At 39.0% G+C, this 17,823-nt stretch overlaps 2 protein-coding genes across 5 annotated transcripts in view; one reads left to right on the forward strand and one right to left on the reverse strand.

The window, feature by feature from the left end:
- Positions 1-10,726, reverse strand: part of CPEB3 (cytoplasmic polyadenylation element binding protein 3) — a 188,704-nt gene extending 177,978 nt beyond the window's left edge. For all 4 annotated transcript variants that reach the window (XM_081268702.1, XM_081268701.1, XM_081268700.1 and 1 more), the window contains exon 1: positions 10,586-10,726. The gene's annotated coding sequence lies outside the window, so the exon portion shown is untranslated. The remainder of the gene's footprint in view (positions 1-10,585) is intronic.
- Positions 10,727-11,044: 318 nt separating this feature from the next.
- MARCHF5 (membrane associated ring-CH-type finger 5) overlaps positions 11,045-17,823 on the forward strand; it is a 36,539-nt gene continuing 29,760 nt past the window's right edge. Inside the window, exon 1 of the mRNA XM_081268703.1 lies at positions 11,045-11,176. Coding sequence (XP_081124829.1) covers positions 11,142-11,176 — 35 coding nt within the window. The 5' untranslated portion in view covers positions 11,045-11,141. The remainder of the gene's footprint in view (positions 11,177-17,823) is intronic.

Raw genomic sequence — 17,823 nt, forward strand, 5'->3', positions numbered from 1 at the left:
GTGCCTGTTGAGGCACTTGTCATCTTTTTCAAGACTCAACTCACTCCCAGTAAAAGAACATAATGCCGCACACACAGCTGGCTGCTCTTGATATTTTATTTATACTTCATCTTTCCAAAACAGATTAAAAGCAGGTAGAGTTTTTTTTTCTCCAACCTCTTGTACTGGGGATGGAATCTAGGGATACCCTACCACTGAACTACATCCCCAACCCTATTTTTAATTTTGAGACAGGATCTCACTAAATTGCCAAGGCTGGCCTTAAACTTGCAATCTTCCTGCCAGAGCCTCCTGAGTAGCTGGGATTACAGGCATGTACCACCATGCCCAGCTAAGGTAGGTATTAAAAAAATATTTGTTGAATGATTACAGGTCACAATTTCCAGTCAGCTGTTTTCTTCTTTTCCAAAATAAGTAAAACACCACAATATTGTGAGTTTTTAAGAAGTTTTTGAATCATCCTTCACTTGTACCAAGGACTTTTTCTATTTATTTATTTATTTATTATATTTTGCAGTAGTGGGGATTAAACCCAGTGTGCTCTACAACTGCACTATATCTCTAGTTCTTTTTATTTTTTGAGACAGGATCTCACTGAATTGCTAAGGCTGGCCTCAAATTTGCAATCCTCAACGTCTCAAGTAGCTAGTATTACAGGCGTGCACCACCACATGCAGCTTCTCATTTGTTTAATTACTGAGCTATATAATATTATATTACATAGATGTTGTAAGTTGAATCAGTCTACAAGCAATGTTGTACCTAGTGTTAATTTTTTTTTTCTTTTTGTATTTGAGTATTGAACCCAGGGACCACATCCCCAACCCTTTTTACTTGTTATTTTGAGACAGGTCTTGCTAAATTGTTAAGGCTAGCCTCGAACTTACAATCGTCTCGCTCAGTCTCCCAAATTGCTGGATAGGATTACAAGTGTGAGCCACCATGCCCAGCTGGTGTTATTTTTAAATAACTGCTTTATGGAAAAGTAATTCACATACCATATAACTCACTCATGGTAGTATTTTTGTCACAATTCAATGGTTTTGAGTATATTCATATCATTATACAACCATCCATCACTACAATCAATTTTAGAACATTTTCATCCCAAAATAGAAACCCCACATACCTTGTCACCCCTAAACCTCATTTCCATATGAATTCTAGGATCAGCTTGTCACTTTCTTTAAAGAAGCTCAATGAAAATTTGAAAGTAACTGCACCGAATTTACAGATTACTTTAGGGAGTATTATCATCTTAAAAATATTGTTTTCTGATGAACATAAGATTCTTTCCAATTATTTAGATCTTTAATTTATTACATGTTCCTTAGTTTTCAGATATGTTATGTACTGCTTTTGTTAAATTCTCCCCATCTCTGGTCAACAACTAATCTACTTTGTTTCTATAGTTTTACCTAGGAATTACAAAACATGTGATCTTCTGCAATTCCCATCATTTGGCAATATGTTTTCAAAGTTCACAAATGTGGTAGTATCACATTTATTCCTTTTTATTATTGACTAATAATAAAATACGGACATATCACCCTCTTTAAATCTATTCATCAGTCAATGGACATTTGAGTTGTTTCCACTTTGGGGCTGTTATGAATAATGCTGCTATTAATATTCATGTACAAGTGTTTGGGTAGGTATGTTTTCAATTTTCTTAGTTATACATCTAGAGATGGAATCACTGGGTTAGATGGTAACTCTATATTTAACTTTTTTTTGATAATGGAAATTGATTATTTCTGGACTCTTAATTCACTGATCCAAATTTTTAACCTTGGAGGGGAGGGGGCATGAGGGCAGGAAAGATGATGGAATGAGATGAACATCATTAACTTAGGTACATATATGACTGCATATATGGTACAACTCTACATTATGTACAATCAGAGAAATGAAAAGTTGTGCTCCACTTGTGTATGAATCAAAATGCATTATGCTATCATGTATAACTAATTAGAATAAATAAATACATAAATTTATACCTGTATGCCACCACCACACTATCTAGATTACTGTAGCTTTGTAATTCATTTTATAAATCAGGAAGTGTAAATCCTTATACTTTATTCTTTTACAAAAATTTTTTGGCTATTCTGGATCATGTGAATTTCTGTATGAATTTGGGATCAGCTTGTATTTTCTACAAAGAAGCTAGATGGGATTTTGGTAAAAATTGCACTGAATTTCTGATGAGTATGAGATTCTTTCCAATTATTTAGATCTTCAATTTTTTATAATGTTTCTTAGTTTTTAGATAGATTATATACTTTTTATTAAATTTATTCATTAATATTTTATCCCTTTTAATGTTTTCATAAATTAAGTTTCTCCTTACTTTCATTTCTGGATTATTTATTGCTAATGTACAGAAACACAACATTTCTGCATATTGACCTTATATCCTATAACCTTGCTGAACTTGTTTATTAGTTCTAATAGTTATTTGTGTTTTTTGTGAGTCCTTGGAATTTTCTAAATACTAGGTCATCAAGATAGCTTTACTTCTTCCATTCCAATGTGGAAGACTAATTTCTGTTCTTGCTTAATCGTCTTGGTTCCAGTACAAGGTTGAATAGAGGTTGCAAGAGCACACCTTGTTCTACTCCTGATTTAGGGGGAATCATTCAGTCTTTCACATGATATTGGCTATGGATTTTTCATAGATACACTTATCAGGTTAAAGAAAAAGACTAGAATTTCTAGTTGAGTGGTCTTTTTAATCTTCTTCTTATAAGAAACCTGAGATTGAAAATAATAGGTTAGAGCTGACACATGCCTATAATCCTAGTTACTCAGAAGGCCGAAGCAGGAGGATTTCAAGTTTGAGGCCAGACTGTGCAATTTAACAAAATCCTGCCTCAAAATAAAAAATAAAAAGGACTGGGATGTAGTTCAGTGGTAAAAATGCAATCCAGGTTCAGTCCCCAGTACTGAGAAAGCAAAGAAAGATTAGAAAACTTCTGACTTCAGCTTCTTAGAGCACAAAAATGTTTCAATATTTGATTTTTGAAACATTCCCAAAATGTTTTTTGATTTTTCTTATTTTTCGGCAAATTCTATTCCTATTTGATTTCTCACTAATTCACAATGGTTATAATGTGTGTTCTTCTCTTCTCCCTTTGATAATCCACTTTCATTTTTCCTTCATAGTACACCAGTGCATGTCTATTTAGAGCACTTCATATTTCAGGTTCATTGCCACCTTCATTCTTTCCAGCAGGAAAAACTGCCATTGTTAAAAACTGCCATTGTTAAAAACAGGCACCACTATTAATTTCTGTGAAGACTTGGGATCAACACAGGTTTGGGGTAATAGCAATCTTTGAAAGTCAAGTTCCAAGAGCAACAGCTATTAATCAATTTGCAGTTGAGAACCTCCCCAGGAGGGGTTGGGGGGGGGGAATTGGATACATAAAAACAAAAGCTGAGGAGGTTGCTCAATAGTAGAGCACATATAAGGTCCTGGGCCCAATCACCAGCACCAAACACACACACACACACACACACACACACACACACACACACACACACACAAAAAAAAACAAACAAACAAACAAAAAAAAAACCCAAGAGCCATCACCACCTAGATCATTAAGGAATCTAAAAATTTCAGGTTTAAAAATTTTAAATTCCCTGATCTAGTCAGCAGTATTGATGCACACCTATAATCCCAGCAACTCAGGAGGCAGAGGCAGGAGGATCACAAATTCAAAGACAGCCTAAGCAATTTAATGAAGCCCTGTCTTAAAATAAAAAACAAAAAGGGCTGGGGATGTGGCTCATTGGTTAATCACCCCTGTGTTCAATCCCTGGTAACAACAACAACAACAACAAAAAATTCCCCAATCTATAAACGTTTGGCTAATAGATAATGACTTTTCATGAGCGAACTATTTGTGTATCATTGGAGAAATGTCTATTCAGATCCTTTATCCATTTTTATTTATCTCTTAAAATTATTATTATGTTGCCTGTATATATGTATGGTACTGGGAATTGAACCCAGGAGCACTCTACCACTGAGTTACATTCCCCGACCTTTTCATTCTTTCAGTTGCCAAGACTGGTCTCAAATTTGCAATCCTCCTGCCTCAGTTCCCTGAGTAGCTAGAATTTGGTGTCATTGCCTTAAATGGTACTAAAGTTTTGTTTTTGTTTTTTAATCTATTATCATTTGTGCCATCGGTGTAAATGCTAATGCAGTAAAAATGCAAAAAATGTTTTGCTGCAATTATGAAAAGAGTTTTGACCTCCCATGCTCCCTGGAAAAGGTCTCAGGAAGCCCTAGAGTCTGTAATACTACATTTTGAGAATTGAAGCTATATGAAATCTATGGTTTTTTTGTTTATTTGTTTTGGAACTAGGAATTGAACCCAGGCACCTTACCAATGAGCCACATCTCCCGAGTTCTTTTCATTTTTTGAAACAGGATCTTGCTAAATTGCTGATGGGCTCACTAAATTGTTGAGGTGGGCCTCAAACTTAGATCCTTCTTTATCAGCCTCCTGAGTAACTGGGATTACAGGTGTGCACCTCCATATCTGGTCCATGTTTGTTTAAAATGGAAAATAATTTTGTATATATACATTTTTGCATATAATTGATACTCCAAGAACAAGCCACAGAAAGGGAAATATGACATGTTATTGTGATTTTTTTTTCCTTGCCCTTTGACACACTGCTGCATATCCCAGGGAAACAAAACCTAGAAAGAATCTTCAACCATATTTAAGAGAAAGCAAATTGGTCAATGATGACTATTTGTAAAATTATTTATCTTCTGCAAATATTTCCCCAATTAGAGAGAGAGAGAGAGAGAGAGAGAGAGAGAGAGAGAGAGAGTGTGTGTGTGTGTGTGTGCGTGCGTGCATGCAGACAGAATTCTATCCTTTAGGATACAAATGAAGATGAATAGATTTCATTCTAAATAGACTTTTACACCATCCTCTGTGAGTGGCCAGTGAAGTCTCTAACTAGAATAAGAAAACAAAGCCAATTCAAAGTAATTCTATAGGGCTGGGGATGTGGCTCAAGCGGTAGCGCGCTCTCCTGGCATGCGTGCGGCCTGGGTTCAATCCTCAGCACCACATACCAACAAAGATGTTGTGTCTGCCGAGAACTAAAAAATAAATATTAAAAAATTTTCTCTCTCTCTCTCTCTCTCTCTCTCTCTCCTCTCTCACTCTCTCTTTAAAAAAAAAAAGTAATTCTATAGATGCTAAACCAGTAAAATACATATTAAGGATCAAAGTCTTCCCAAAAATGTCCTTAGTGTATCTAAGGATCTTCAAGAACTACTAGAGTAATAAAATAAACTTATGAAAATGCTTACAGACCATGGCCAAGTTAACTGAGACTAATGCAGGCCTAACTTCTATTTTCAATCCTGCACAACATCTTTACTCTCAGTAATAATAATTAAGAGTTAACATCAACTGAGTTCCTAACCATATGTTTGGCCTTGTACTGAACAATTTGAATGAATTTTTTAATCTTTCCAGAAATTCAATAAGTTCTATAATCCTTCTCCTGGAGATGAGGATGTTCGTCTCAACATGCCAGCCCAAACGAGTCTCCTCTGAACTTCTACATCATTTTGTATACCATTGATTTGGCACTTTCTCATATGCTGCCATTTTATCATTATATAATATTTCATATGTATTTTTCTAAATACAAACTTTTTTAGGGTTCCTAAAGGGTAGTTACAGTTTAATTTGCTACTAAAGTACCCAAATCCATCATAAATTTTCTGAAAACATCTGCTAAAGGAATTAAGGAAGAACTTTCTATAGCCTGCAAAAAGTACTCAGCTTGAAGTTTATTACCAAATTTGGTCACTGACAATTCTCCTTGGAGGGTGCCTTAAATATATTATAGTATTTCTGTATTGAATATCTTCAGGGCCCCTTTTGGTAGACAGTTCAAATCAAAGGTCCTGGAAGAATATTAAAGTAAAACTTTATTTTTTTTGTATTGGAGATTGAACCTTACATATGAATGCTCTACTACTGGATTATACCCCCAGTACTTTTTATTTTATTTATTTTTTGGTAGGGTAGATGGAACTCAGGGGCACATGACCACTGAGTCATACCCCCAGCCCTATTTTGTATTTTATTTAGAGACAGGTTCTCACTCGGTTACTTAGCGCCTCACCGTTACTGAGGCTGGCTTTGAACTCAAAATCCTCCTGTCTCAGCCTCCCCGGCCTCTGGGATCAAAGGCGTGCACCAAAGCGCCCGGCTTTATTTTATTTTTGATACTGGGTCTCTCAGTATTGCCCAGGCTGGCCTTAAATTTGCAATCTTTCCGGGCTGGGGATGTGGCTCAAGCGGTAGCGTGCTTGCCTGGCATGCGTGTGGCCTGGGTTCGATCCTCAGCACCACATACAAACAAAGATGTTGTGTCTGCCGAGAACTAAAAAATAAATATTAAAAAATTCTCTCTCTTTCTCTCACTCTCTCTCTCACTCTTTCTTTAAAAAAAAAAAAAAATTGCAATCCTTCCCTCAGCCTCTGTAGTAGCAGGATTACAGGCATGCAACACTGTACCCAATTGCTCAAATTCAATTTACATAATTAATACTTTTCCCTTGAATATCAGAAAAGTTATAATTCCAAATCTCTAAAGTCTTATTGGAAAATGCAAGTGTCATAGAAGATAAAGTTGACAGACAATATTGAAATTCAGGCTATATGTGTTACCTACCCATCTCAAATGCAAGGATTGATTTCATTTACTTCATTATCAATCATGATTTTTTTGCCTATACTAATAAAAATACAAAGTATAATAATAATTACTAGTTATGTTTATCAACTTCTTTTTATGTGTCCTCATAAGCATTTTATGTGAATCTAATTACTTTCAACAGCTTTATTAAGATGTAATTTTTGTCCTATAAAACTCACCCTGTATTTATTTAGCAGTACTAGGTATAGAAGACAGGAGTATTTTACCCCTGACTTATATCCCCATTGCTTTCTTTGTAGGGGTGGGTACTGGGACTTAAGCCAGGAGCACTTTACCACTAATTTATATCCCTAACCCTTTTTTGATACAGAGTCTCACTAAGTTGTGAGGCTGGCCTCAAACTTGGTGATCTTCCTTCATCAGCCTCCCATGCCTTTGGGATTACAGGTATACACCATGCCCCCCAGCTTATTTTCATTCAGAGACAAGGTCTCACTATGTTGTCCAGGCTGGGCTCAAATTGTGTTTAAGTAATCCCTGCCTCAGCTTCCTGAGTAGCTGGGATTATTGGAGCCAGCCACTGAGCCTGGCTTGCCCATCTTTAATGTATGATTCAATGGTTTGGGGATTTATATTTACAAAGTCACCATCACCAAAAGTTTCTTTTGCTTTATCTTAAATATGATATAATTTACCAATTTATGTAAACATCACCACTATCTAATTGTATAACCTTTACATCATCCTAAAAGGAAATTCATTAACAGTCATTGCCCATATCTCCCCAACCGATCCAGCCCTATAGAAGCACTAATCTGCTTTCTGTCTCTATGGATTTACTTTTTTTTTTTTTGTACTGGGAATTGAACCCATGGCTTCTCTACCATGAAGTTACACCCTCAGTAATTCTCACTTTTTTCCATATTTTAAAAATTGGTGCATTACAGTGGTATATATTGATGGGATTTGTTATTACATATTCAAACATATACACAATATAATGATATTGTTTGGCCAATATCACCCCACCTTCTAATTTTTTATTTGGAGATAGGATTTTGCCTAAATTGAGCAGGATAGCCTAGAATTTACAACCCTCCTGCTTCAGTCTCCCGAGCTGGTGGGATTACAGGCATAAATCTGGCTAGATTTACCTTTTTTTTTTTTTTTTTTTTGTACCAGGGATTGAACTCAGAGGCACTCAATCATGGAGCCACATCCCCACCCCTATTTTGTATTTTATTTAGAAACAGAGCCTCACCAAGTTGCTCAGTATCTCACTTTTACTGAGGCTGGCTTTGAACTCTCGATCCTCCTACCTCAGCCTCCCAAGCCACCATGACCAGCTAGATTTGCCTATTTTTGACATTTTGTATAAATGGAATCAGACAATATGTCTTCTTTGTGGCTAAATCCTTTCTCTTAGCATAATGTTTTTCAAGTTTGTTTGTTTGTTTTTTGGTTATAGAATGCATCAGAACTTCATTCCTTGTTATTGTCTAAACAATATTATATTATATTGCTACACTACATGCAGCTTATCCATTTATCAGTTGATGGATTTGAATTTTCATATCTTGGATGTCAGGAATAATGATGCCATGAACATTCACAAACAAATCTTTGTGTAGATATATGTTTTCATTTCTCCTGAGAGATCTTTAGACATGAAATTACTATGTCAGAGCTGATCATTCACTCTTATTATTATTTTTTGAAGTGCCATGGATTCCAAAGGCCTCATACAAGCTAGGCAAGTGAGTACCACTTATCTACACTTATCAACCCCTTATCTACATCCCCAGTCCTTTAAAAATATACCTATGCACATGCACATATATGTATATATAATTTCTCCCTAGATTACCCAGGCTGGCCATCAACTTATGATCTTCCTGCCTCCCTCCCAAGTAGCTGGGATTACAGACATGAATCAACTGACAGGGGCTAATTTTCATGTCTTGGATGTTAGGAATAATGATGCCATGAACATCTTGGTTATAGAATGCATCAGAACTTCATTCCTTGTTATTGTCTAAACAATATTATATTATATTGCTATACTACATGTATCTTATCCATTTATCAGTTGATGGATTTGAATTTTCATGTCTTGGATGTGAATAACAGAATTGGAGGGAGGGGATGCTGGGGAAAGCAAATCCAGGGCTTTATATATGCTAGCCAAGTACTCTACCACTCAGCTACACCCTCAACACCCTATAACAGATTTTTTTTCTACTTCAAGGAGTTTTTGAAATAGCTGGGGAAACTGACTTTTCATAAAAATGCAAATATAAAATTCATTTTTGGTATAATAAGGCCAATCTGCACAGGCTTTCTATTAGCATAATTATATTGTATTTTCTAATGTAGGGTCAAATAGAAATTTTGGGATGAAATTCCTTTTAGTGTAAATCATCAAGCTAAATGGAGTCTGCACTAGTCTAATCAATGCACTAGGTTAAATTCTGTTTTTAAGTCAGATGTCTATATACAAATCCTTATGGCTGACAACTGCTTAAGAGATAAACACAGCAGAGGAGGGCTTACACACAACAAGGAACAAAAAAAATAAGAATCTAAAATTTTAGGTGGACGCAGTGGTGTATACCTGTAAGCCTAGCTACTTAGGAGACTGAGGCAGGAGGATTAAATGTTCCAGCCAGCCAAGGCAACTTAGACTCTGTATCAAATAAGAAAATGGAAAAAAAACAAAAACAGAAAAAGGAGAAGGAGGAAAAATGAGAAAGTAAGAAAAAAAATTAAATATTATATATCCTGATTAAACACTTATTTTAATATTTAAATATTATATATCCTGATTAAACACTTATTTTCCTTCTCTAGGGTGGGCTTGAGAAAAAGATGAAAAGATGAACATTAATTATAATACCCCAAACTCATAAAAGCATATGCTGAAATATGCTTTCATAAAAGCATATTTCAGAAATTGGGGAACAAATAAACTTCTAGTCATATGTTATTTATTTATTTATTCTGGCAATGTACACTCTACTGCAAATATATTCAGAGAGCAAACCTCGAACACATTAATTAAGACCTGATTATAAAATTCTACATTAAATAAGAACGTGAAAAACACATTTTCATTTAAAGAAAAAGCCAACATCTTGCAGCAAAAATTAGGCACAGTCAAGGCAAAAGCTATGAAATGTCCTGCCAATCACACCACTAAAGAACGCCACAGGTAGCCCAAAATACGCATTCGCTTTGGTCAACTGCTCTTCCCCTCCCACCAAAGCTATTCCTAGAACGTCAGAGAATAGCCCATCGAGTGATTTGTGACTTCTCTCTTTTTATCCCCTCCCCGCCATCCACCTGCTTAGAGGTGTCAAGGAGACAAGAAATGGTTAACAGTGACCAGCAGCAGAAAGAGAAACAAACATCCCTGACAACCCACAGCTGAGTAAGCAAGCGCTGTTTATTCACGAACGTGTTCCATTTGGAGACCGTCGGCGAGCCCTTGAAAGCTCATTGAAGGCGCATTTGAGAAGGCTCCCAGAGGAGAGAATCGTCTTTTCTCCCCCCACCCTCAAAACACACCGACGCTCGGGTGGAAACGGTCGGGTCGCGGCAGCCCCTACCCACCGCCCCTTGGGAATAACCTCACGCACTGAAGCATCCGACCCTTGCCGGGGTTGTGTAACTCCCTCCAAACCGGCTCTGACGTGGGAGAGGCTGGCTCCAGAGCGGGGGGCTTCCCCCCGCCGCCCCGGCCCGCCCCGACGCCACAACCGGGACTGAGGACCTTGACGAGAAATGGCCCTTCAGCCCCTTCCCCTCACCTGGCTCCGTCCCACCTGAGAGCGAGAGCTGAGGGGAAAAGAAACAGGCAGGGAGGACTGACCTTGTTGCTACTGACAGTGGAGCGGCACATCCTGCTGCTTCCCGGAAAGCGGCCCGAAGGACATTTTTCCCCCTGGAGGAAGGAAACGGGAGGGCGCCGGCCGGGCGGCGGCGGTGGTCCGGGCGGGCTGTGCAGCCTCTAGCGGGGACGGTCCGAGGACTACATCTCCCAGGCTGCTCTGGGCCGCCCTGCGTCGTGACCCCGGCGCGCACGGAGGCGGCGACTCTTACCTCACAGAGGTAGCTCCTCCGCCGGCAGCAGCTCGGCGCCCGTGGTCCATGGACCGGAACCCCTGGCCGACGGGCAGGAACCCGGGCCGCGTTCGCCGCCTCCCCGCCCCAGGCTCCTCCTCCTCGCTGCCCACCACCTCCTCCGGACGCCCGCTGGCCGCGCGCCGCTGCCGCCGGCCTTGCGGAGCCGCCCCGGGAGGCTGGGTGGCGGGTCCGCGGCTGCCGCGGGACTGAGGCCTACTCCGCCGCCTCTCAGTGCTATTGTCCCTGGGCCGGGCACCGACCCGGTCCGCTGGGGAGCGCCAAGTGCGCCGGCTCCGCGGAAGATGCCGGACCAAGCCTTACAGCAGATGCTGGACAGGTACAGGGTGCTTTGGGGGGCGGACGGGGCCCGCGACCCTCGCTCTGACCCCACCGGCGCTGGGCCTCGAGGCTCTTGGTGAGTTGAGCCCGGTGTACGGGGAAGAGTTCCACGGCTGGTTGGCGGTGAGGGGCGCAGAAAGTTTGGAGTCTGCACTTGCGGGAGGCCAGAGCAAGAGGCCTGGGTCATAGATTTAGAAACTTAGTTAAAGAGTGGCTTCTAGTTTTGTTGGAATAGCGTTTTGAAACGAAAGGTGCTGGTGTAAACCCATAGAATTAGTTTCTTTTTCTTAAACCATCTCCACTCCCTGCAACTATGTTGTAAAGTGTTTGTCAGCGGTCCCTGGGAAGAACCACCAGATTATCGTTCTGGGGAGTGAGCCCCTTATCATTTTAAGCCTCTTTTCAAAAACCAAGGATAAGCATTCTTTTGGAAAGCCTGATAGGCTGATTTCACTCCTCTCTCCCTCCCCCATCCCATCCCATCCCATCCCCACCCCCAAACTTAGGTCAGAGTATCCGCAAGGGAGTCTTAACGGTCATACCAGAGTAGAGGTTATGGAAAACAGCCACATGAGTCTAACACCAAACACTTAGCACACTTGATGATCGTTGAGTTCTCTGAGAAAGTTTCAGCTTTTACCGGGGCCAGTGTCCCATTCCTGGGGGGCTCCAATCAGTAAAAACTGCTTGGTGAAGTCGGCTGCACCGCCCTCTGCTGTTCAAATTCTAGTCAGTGGGTTCTACCAGAGTTTTTGGAGACTAAATCCAGTTTTTCTCCTAGCCAAGTCTTGCTTCCTGTCGCGGCCCAATTGAACAAGCCAGTTCATAATGTTTGTGGTTGCTTACAGAGCTCAGTGGACATCACTGGCCACCTTGTTCAGCAGGTGGTACAGCTTTTTTGTGCTGAGTAAAGGTCCAATTGTAAGGTGTTGAATGAAGATCCTCCCTTAATTGAGATTATACCCTGTTAAAGTTGTTTGGGTCTGCCACACCCAGAACAAAAATCACCAAGAGTAATGCACCTCCCGGAGTGACAGGCATTTCCTTTGGAGCTTAGAATTTTGAGACATCTAAGTTGATAGAAATTATGTCACTGACTTTTTTTCAGTTGGGATGACTGGGAATTGTGCAGCCCTTGTTTCAGATCAACATTCCAACAGTTGTTCTGTGCACCACTTTTTTTATAATGCAAAACTTATTCGTTGTTATTTTAAATCTTAAAAGAGACCTGCTGAACAGTATTCAGCAGGTAATCAGGAAGTTGGGGTTTTTTTATATTTATTTTTTAGTTGTAGATGGACACACAATATCTTTGTTTCAGTTTGATTTGGTACTGAGGATCCAACCCAGTGCCTCACATGCACTAGGCAAGCGCTCTACCACTGAGCCACAACCCCAGCCCCATTCAGGAAGTTTTTGTTGGATGAATTTTTATGTCAGTTTTCCAAATTGTTTAGGGATCTGATCATTTACCATGTTTTCCCTTCATTGTAATTTAGCACACTAAATTATGGCATACTAAAATATGCCAGAGGCTGTCTCCTGCCATCAAATGAGACCTTGGTCTGTTGCAGGATATTTTGTAATGAATTTTTTTTCCTCTAAGAATCCTTTCATTTTTACTTTTATGTGGTAACTTTTAGAAAAATTCTTATCCAAAAGCTGTCCTGGCTTTTCATACAATTTTTACAGATTTCCATAAAAGCAAAAAGTCAAGTAGTGCTAATGAAGCATTTCAAACTTCACAGTAACAGAAATTCTGACTGCCATGAAGCAGGTGACTGTAACACTCACATTTTTGCCTTTTGGGCATACAATAAGTTAGTTCTGTTTTTTTGCACTGCTGGGGGTTGAACTCGGGACTCCCACATCCTTGGCAAGTGCTCTACCACTGAGCTACATTCCCTGCCCTAAAGGTAGATTCTTACTTAACATGACTTTAGAAGATGTATTGCCTAGTCAGTAGTTTGCAACCTAATTCTACATTAGAATCACCTGAGGAACATCTAAAACTATGGATCGATGCTTGGACCCTGTTCAAGACCAGTGAGATCACAAATTTCTGGAGTACAGGGCCAGGGCATCTGTATTTTCAGAGGCCTTCTAGATGTTTCTGATGTGTGTAAAAACAATTGCCCTAAACCCTAAGGGATAATTTCACAATATGAGGTAGTATTATTTAGTGAAACTAGCTTGTAATTTTGTCACTTGATAACTATTTGAATAGGTTGGATTTTGTATTCTGAGGCTTCGTAGCCTAATTTATAAAATGGAAATATCCTTTCCCATAGGATTGTATTAAAGAAGACCAAGCATCGTTATAAAACACTATTCATATATGTTAGGCAGACAGAAAGTACTTATGACTACCGTAACCAGTGTGGCAATTTCCCTCCATCTCCTTCATATTTACTATCATCTTAGTCTGCACTGGCCCTACATAAAAACCGAACTCAAAGATACTCAACATGCCTCATTTGAGGAAAGCTGATAGGCCCAACAGACCAAAATACGTCAGCCTGTTAGGGCCCAGAACTTTTTGTGAATTTAGCTTCTCCCCATCTTGATCATTAAATGTCTTTTTTTCTTTTATTTTTTACTTTCTTCTTTCCAAATCCACTTGTTTATCAAACTTTGTAAATTCTTGTGGGTGAACAATTGTTTGAGAATAGTTGGAAAGGAAGTGATTTTTCTAGAGCCATGAAAAATTTGGGGGCCTTCTAATTCTACATGCCACAGTTCACATAGAAGTTGATAATATTTACATGGAACATCGGAGTAAACTGAAATTGTAACCACTCATGAGCTTAAACCCTTAGTATCAGACCCTTGGAAACTTGGTCAGCTGAAGTATATTATATATTGCTTTATCACCACCTATGTTCTCATTTTTCTCTTAAATTTCAATTAAATGTATAAAGACAATACAAGGAATATTGTTTTTTTTTAAAAAAAAAAAAATCCTGTAGGAGTGGATCTCAGATTTGAAGTCTGGGCCTGCTTAGAGATATTTCTGGAAACTGGACTTTTGCTTCCCCCATCTCACAATAAGCCATCAAGAATTTGTTGAGGTTGTTTTGTATCACTTACTTGCTTTTAACAAATAACGCCAGGAATGTATCTAGAGTGTCCCTCGAACATTCAGATAGGAGAAAGAGCGGGGAGTATGGTCTACTCCCACAATGGCAAAGTGAATAAAAATCCTCACTCTTTGAGCATATTATTTTCCACAGATGTATATTCCATTAGAGGCCAGGAACACTATGTTGATGGAAGCGTTAAATCTTTTTTTGCTTTGTATGGGTAACTGTGTCTTAGTTTCCATTAGAACAACTTCACATTCTCTTTGTTAGGTGACATTTTTTTTCCTCAGTCATATCACCATCTCATTTTGACAATTACAGACCAATACCTGGAATTGAAAACCATTAGTTCATTATATTTACTTCCATCTATGAGTAAAAAGTAGAAACATTACCTATAAAAACTCCATTGACCACTATCCCTATTCTCAAGTCTTCTCAACCCCGCTCTAATATCATAAAGTCAATTTTTATTCTCCAGTCTTCTGATAAATACTTTTGTATATAAAAGTATTAGCATGCCATTTTTTTCCCTTAATCCATTTCCCTGTTAAGACATTTAGGTTATTGTTTCATCTTATCTCTGTATAATTTGACTTTCATTTCCCTTTCCTGTCCTTAGCTGTACTAATGTATCCCAAAGGTCACCAATAATTTCTTAAATCAGTATAGTGAAGATTTTTTATTTGTCCTCACATCCTTGACATGTATGTAATAGAAATGAAGCTGATAGCACCTCCTCCCCATTCCCCTGTCCCAGTACTGGATATTGAACTCAGGGGCACTCAAATACTGAGCTACATCCCCAACTGTTTTTATTTTTGAGAATGGGTTTCATTGAGTTGTCTAGGCTGGCCTCAAACTTGTGATCCTCCTGCCTTGGCCTCTTAGGTAGCTAGGTTTGCTTCATCATGGCTGGCTTCCTTTTACTTCTTGAAACTATGTTTTATTATACCATTCTGTTTCTTTTGCTTTTTCTTCTTGTCTCACCTTTTCTTTAATTCTTAAGTGTGGCTCAGTCCTTTGCATTTATCTTTCTGAAAAGGTATACTATCTTGCTTCTATCTCTATTTGAGTGAGTTCTCAGATCTATCTTTATTTCTGACCTCTTTCCTTCATTCCACTCAGTACCTCATTTCTAGCTACCCAGTGGACATTTCTGTTTGTATATAATACAGTATTACCATTTTTTTTTAAAGAGAGAGTGAGAGAGGAGAGAGAGAGAGAGAGAGAGAGAATGAATTTTTTTTTTAATATTTATTTTTTAGTTCTCGGCGGACACAACATCTTTGTTGGTATGTGGTGCTGAGGATCGAACCCGGGCCGCACGCACACCAGGCAAGCACGCTACCACTTGAGCCACATCCCCAGCCCCAGTATTACCATTTATCTAAAACAAACTGATTCTTCCCCAACTTTTACTTATCTTTACTTCTCAATTTTTAATCTTTGATATGGCCATTCTTCTAGTTCACCAGCTGTAAAACCTAAGCCTGTTTTTTTTTTTTTTTTTTCTTCTTTCCAAATTTACTCACTTATCAAAATAGTGTAGGTTCCCTACCCCACCACCCTGGCACCAGTTTTTCTCTTTGTTCACTTTGGCTTAGTAGCACCACAATTGGCCAAGACATGATTATCATCCCATTTCCATATTTGAAAATCTACCAGTCTCTGTCACTGATAAGAACAGAACTCTAAACTTTCAAAAGCCTAATGTATCCTTGCATTTTCATTGTCGCCTGAATTTATCTTGCTATTTCATCTCAGTTTTGTTTTGGATGCCTTCTTCCCTCTTAACACCTGGCCATTTCTTACCACGTCTTTAGAATTTAGCTCAAATCATCACATTGATGCCTCGTGCAGCTACCCCATTTAGAGTTAATAATAATGTGTGTCCATAGAACCATTATTCATTTATTATAGTATGTCATTGTATATGTACATGTGTGTACCACCACCCTCCCACCCCCAATGCTGGGGATTGAACCTGGAGCCTTGTGCATGCTAGCTAAGTGTTCTGCCACAGAATCACATCCCCAGGCCTTATTTATTTTTTCACATCACATGTCTTAAAGCATTCCACACACAACACACCCTCTACCACCATTTCCACATGTGTTTAACTGGAAATTCTTTTGAGAACAGAAACTGCCTATATTTCTTTTCCTATTTTACCACACAGACAGTATATGTGAGACATTCTTTTTTTGGGGAGGGGGCTTGCTGAGGATTGAACACAAGGGGCACTCAAACCACTGAGCCATATTCCCATCCCTATTTTGTATTCTATTTAGAGACAGGGTCTTGCTGAGTTGCTTAATGCCTTGCAGTTGCTGAGGCTGGCTTTGAACTTGGGGTCCTCCTGCCTCAGCTTCCACAGCCACTGGGATTACAGGAGTGTGCCACCGCACCCAGCCACAGGAGACGTTCTTTTGAATCACAGTATGTTTTTTCTTTTACCTCTCCATGTCCATCTCATTCTCTTTCCTTCTCAGGACTTGGTATTGAACCCAAAGCATTCTGCTTCTGAGCTACATCCCTATGTCCTTTTTAGAATTTTATTTTGGAACAAGGTCTTGCTAGATTGTTCAGGCTGGACTTGAACTTGCAATCATGCCCCAGCCTCTTGAGTCATTGGGATTAAAAGGGTATACCACCACACCCAGCTCTTTCCATTCTTTATGACATTATCAGTGCTTAGAATAATCTTGTAGAAACAACTTTTAAAAAAATCATCTAATTTGCTCCAAACCGTCTGTATTTTCTTATTTTATTAAATTCAAATTCTTTAGCCTAATCTTTAGGATGTCCCACTATCTCATCATTATTCACATTTATTTATCATACTCCCTAAGATATTCAGCCAGGTATGGTGGCACATGTCTGTAATCCTAGCAACTTGGGAGACTGAGGCAGGAAGATTGCAAGTTTAAGGCTAGCTTTAGCAATTTAGCAAGACCCTGTCTAAAAATAAAAGGATTGGGGATGTAGCTTGGTGATAATTGCCCCTAGGTCCAATCTCCGTGAGCACATGGCTAGCATTGACTACCTTTAAATGCCTTTCTTCTCTTTATGAAGACTTATAAGTCTTTTGCCCAAGCCAACTGGTTTGCTCACTTTTCTTCAAACACATGGTGGTTTTTTGAGCATCTTATTTCAAAGTTCTACCCATTCTTCAAAGAACCTTATTTATAAAGGTTCTACTTTATAAAGTTTTTCTGACCATTTCAGCCAGAATACTTTCCCCTGTTCTCCAGGATTATGTAGCAATTCCTCTCTGGTGCTTTCTAATTCTACATGCCACAGTTCACATAGAAGTTGATAATATTTACATGGCACTTCAGAGTAAACTGGAAGGAATTTGGATTTCTGGAGGAAGCTCCATATGGCTGCTTAAAAGTACCCTGGCAAAAATGAAACACATAATTTCTTGAACTAGGTGTAATATTCTAAGAAATGGAAATTTTTTTCTCAGAATACACATATGGCAGCATGGTACAATTAAAAAAAAAAACAGTGTTTTGGAGGCCTAGGGTTGGATCCATGCCTCTCTGTTTATTGT

Source organism: Spermophilus citellus (assembly GCF_964194105.1).
Source record: "Spermophilus citellus genome assembly, chromosome: 15".
NCBI classification, from domain to species: Eukaryota; Metazoa; Chordata; class Mammalia; order Rodentia; family Sciuridae; genus Spermophilus; species Spermophilus citellus.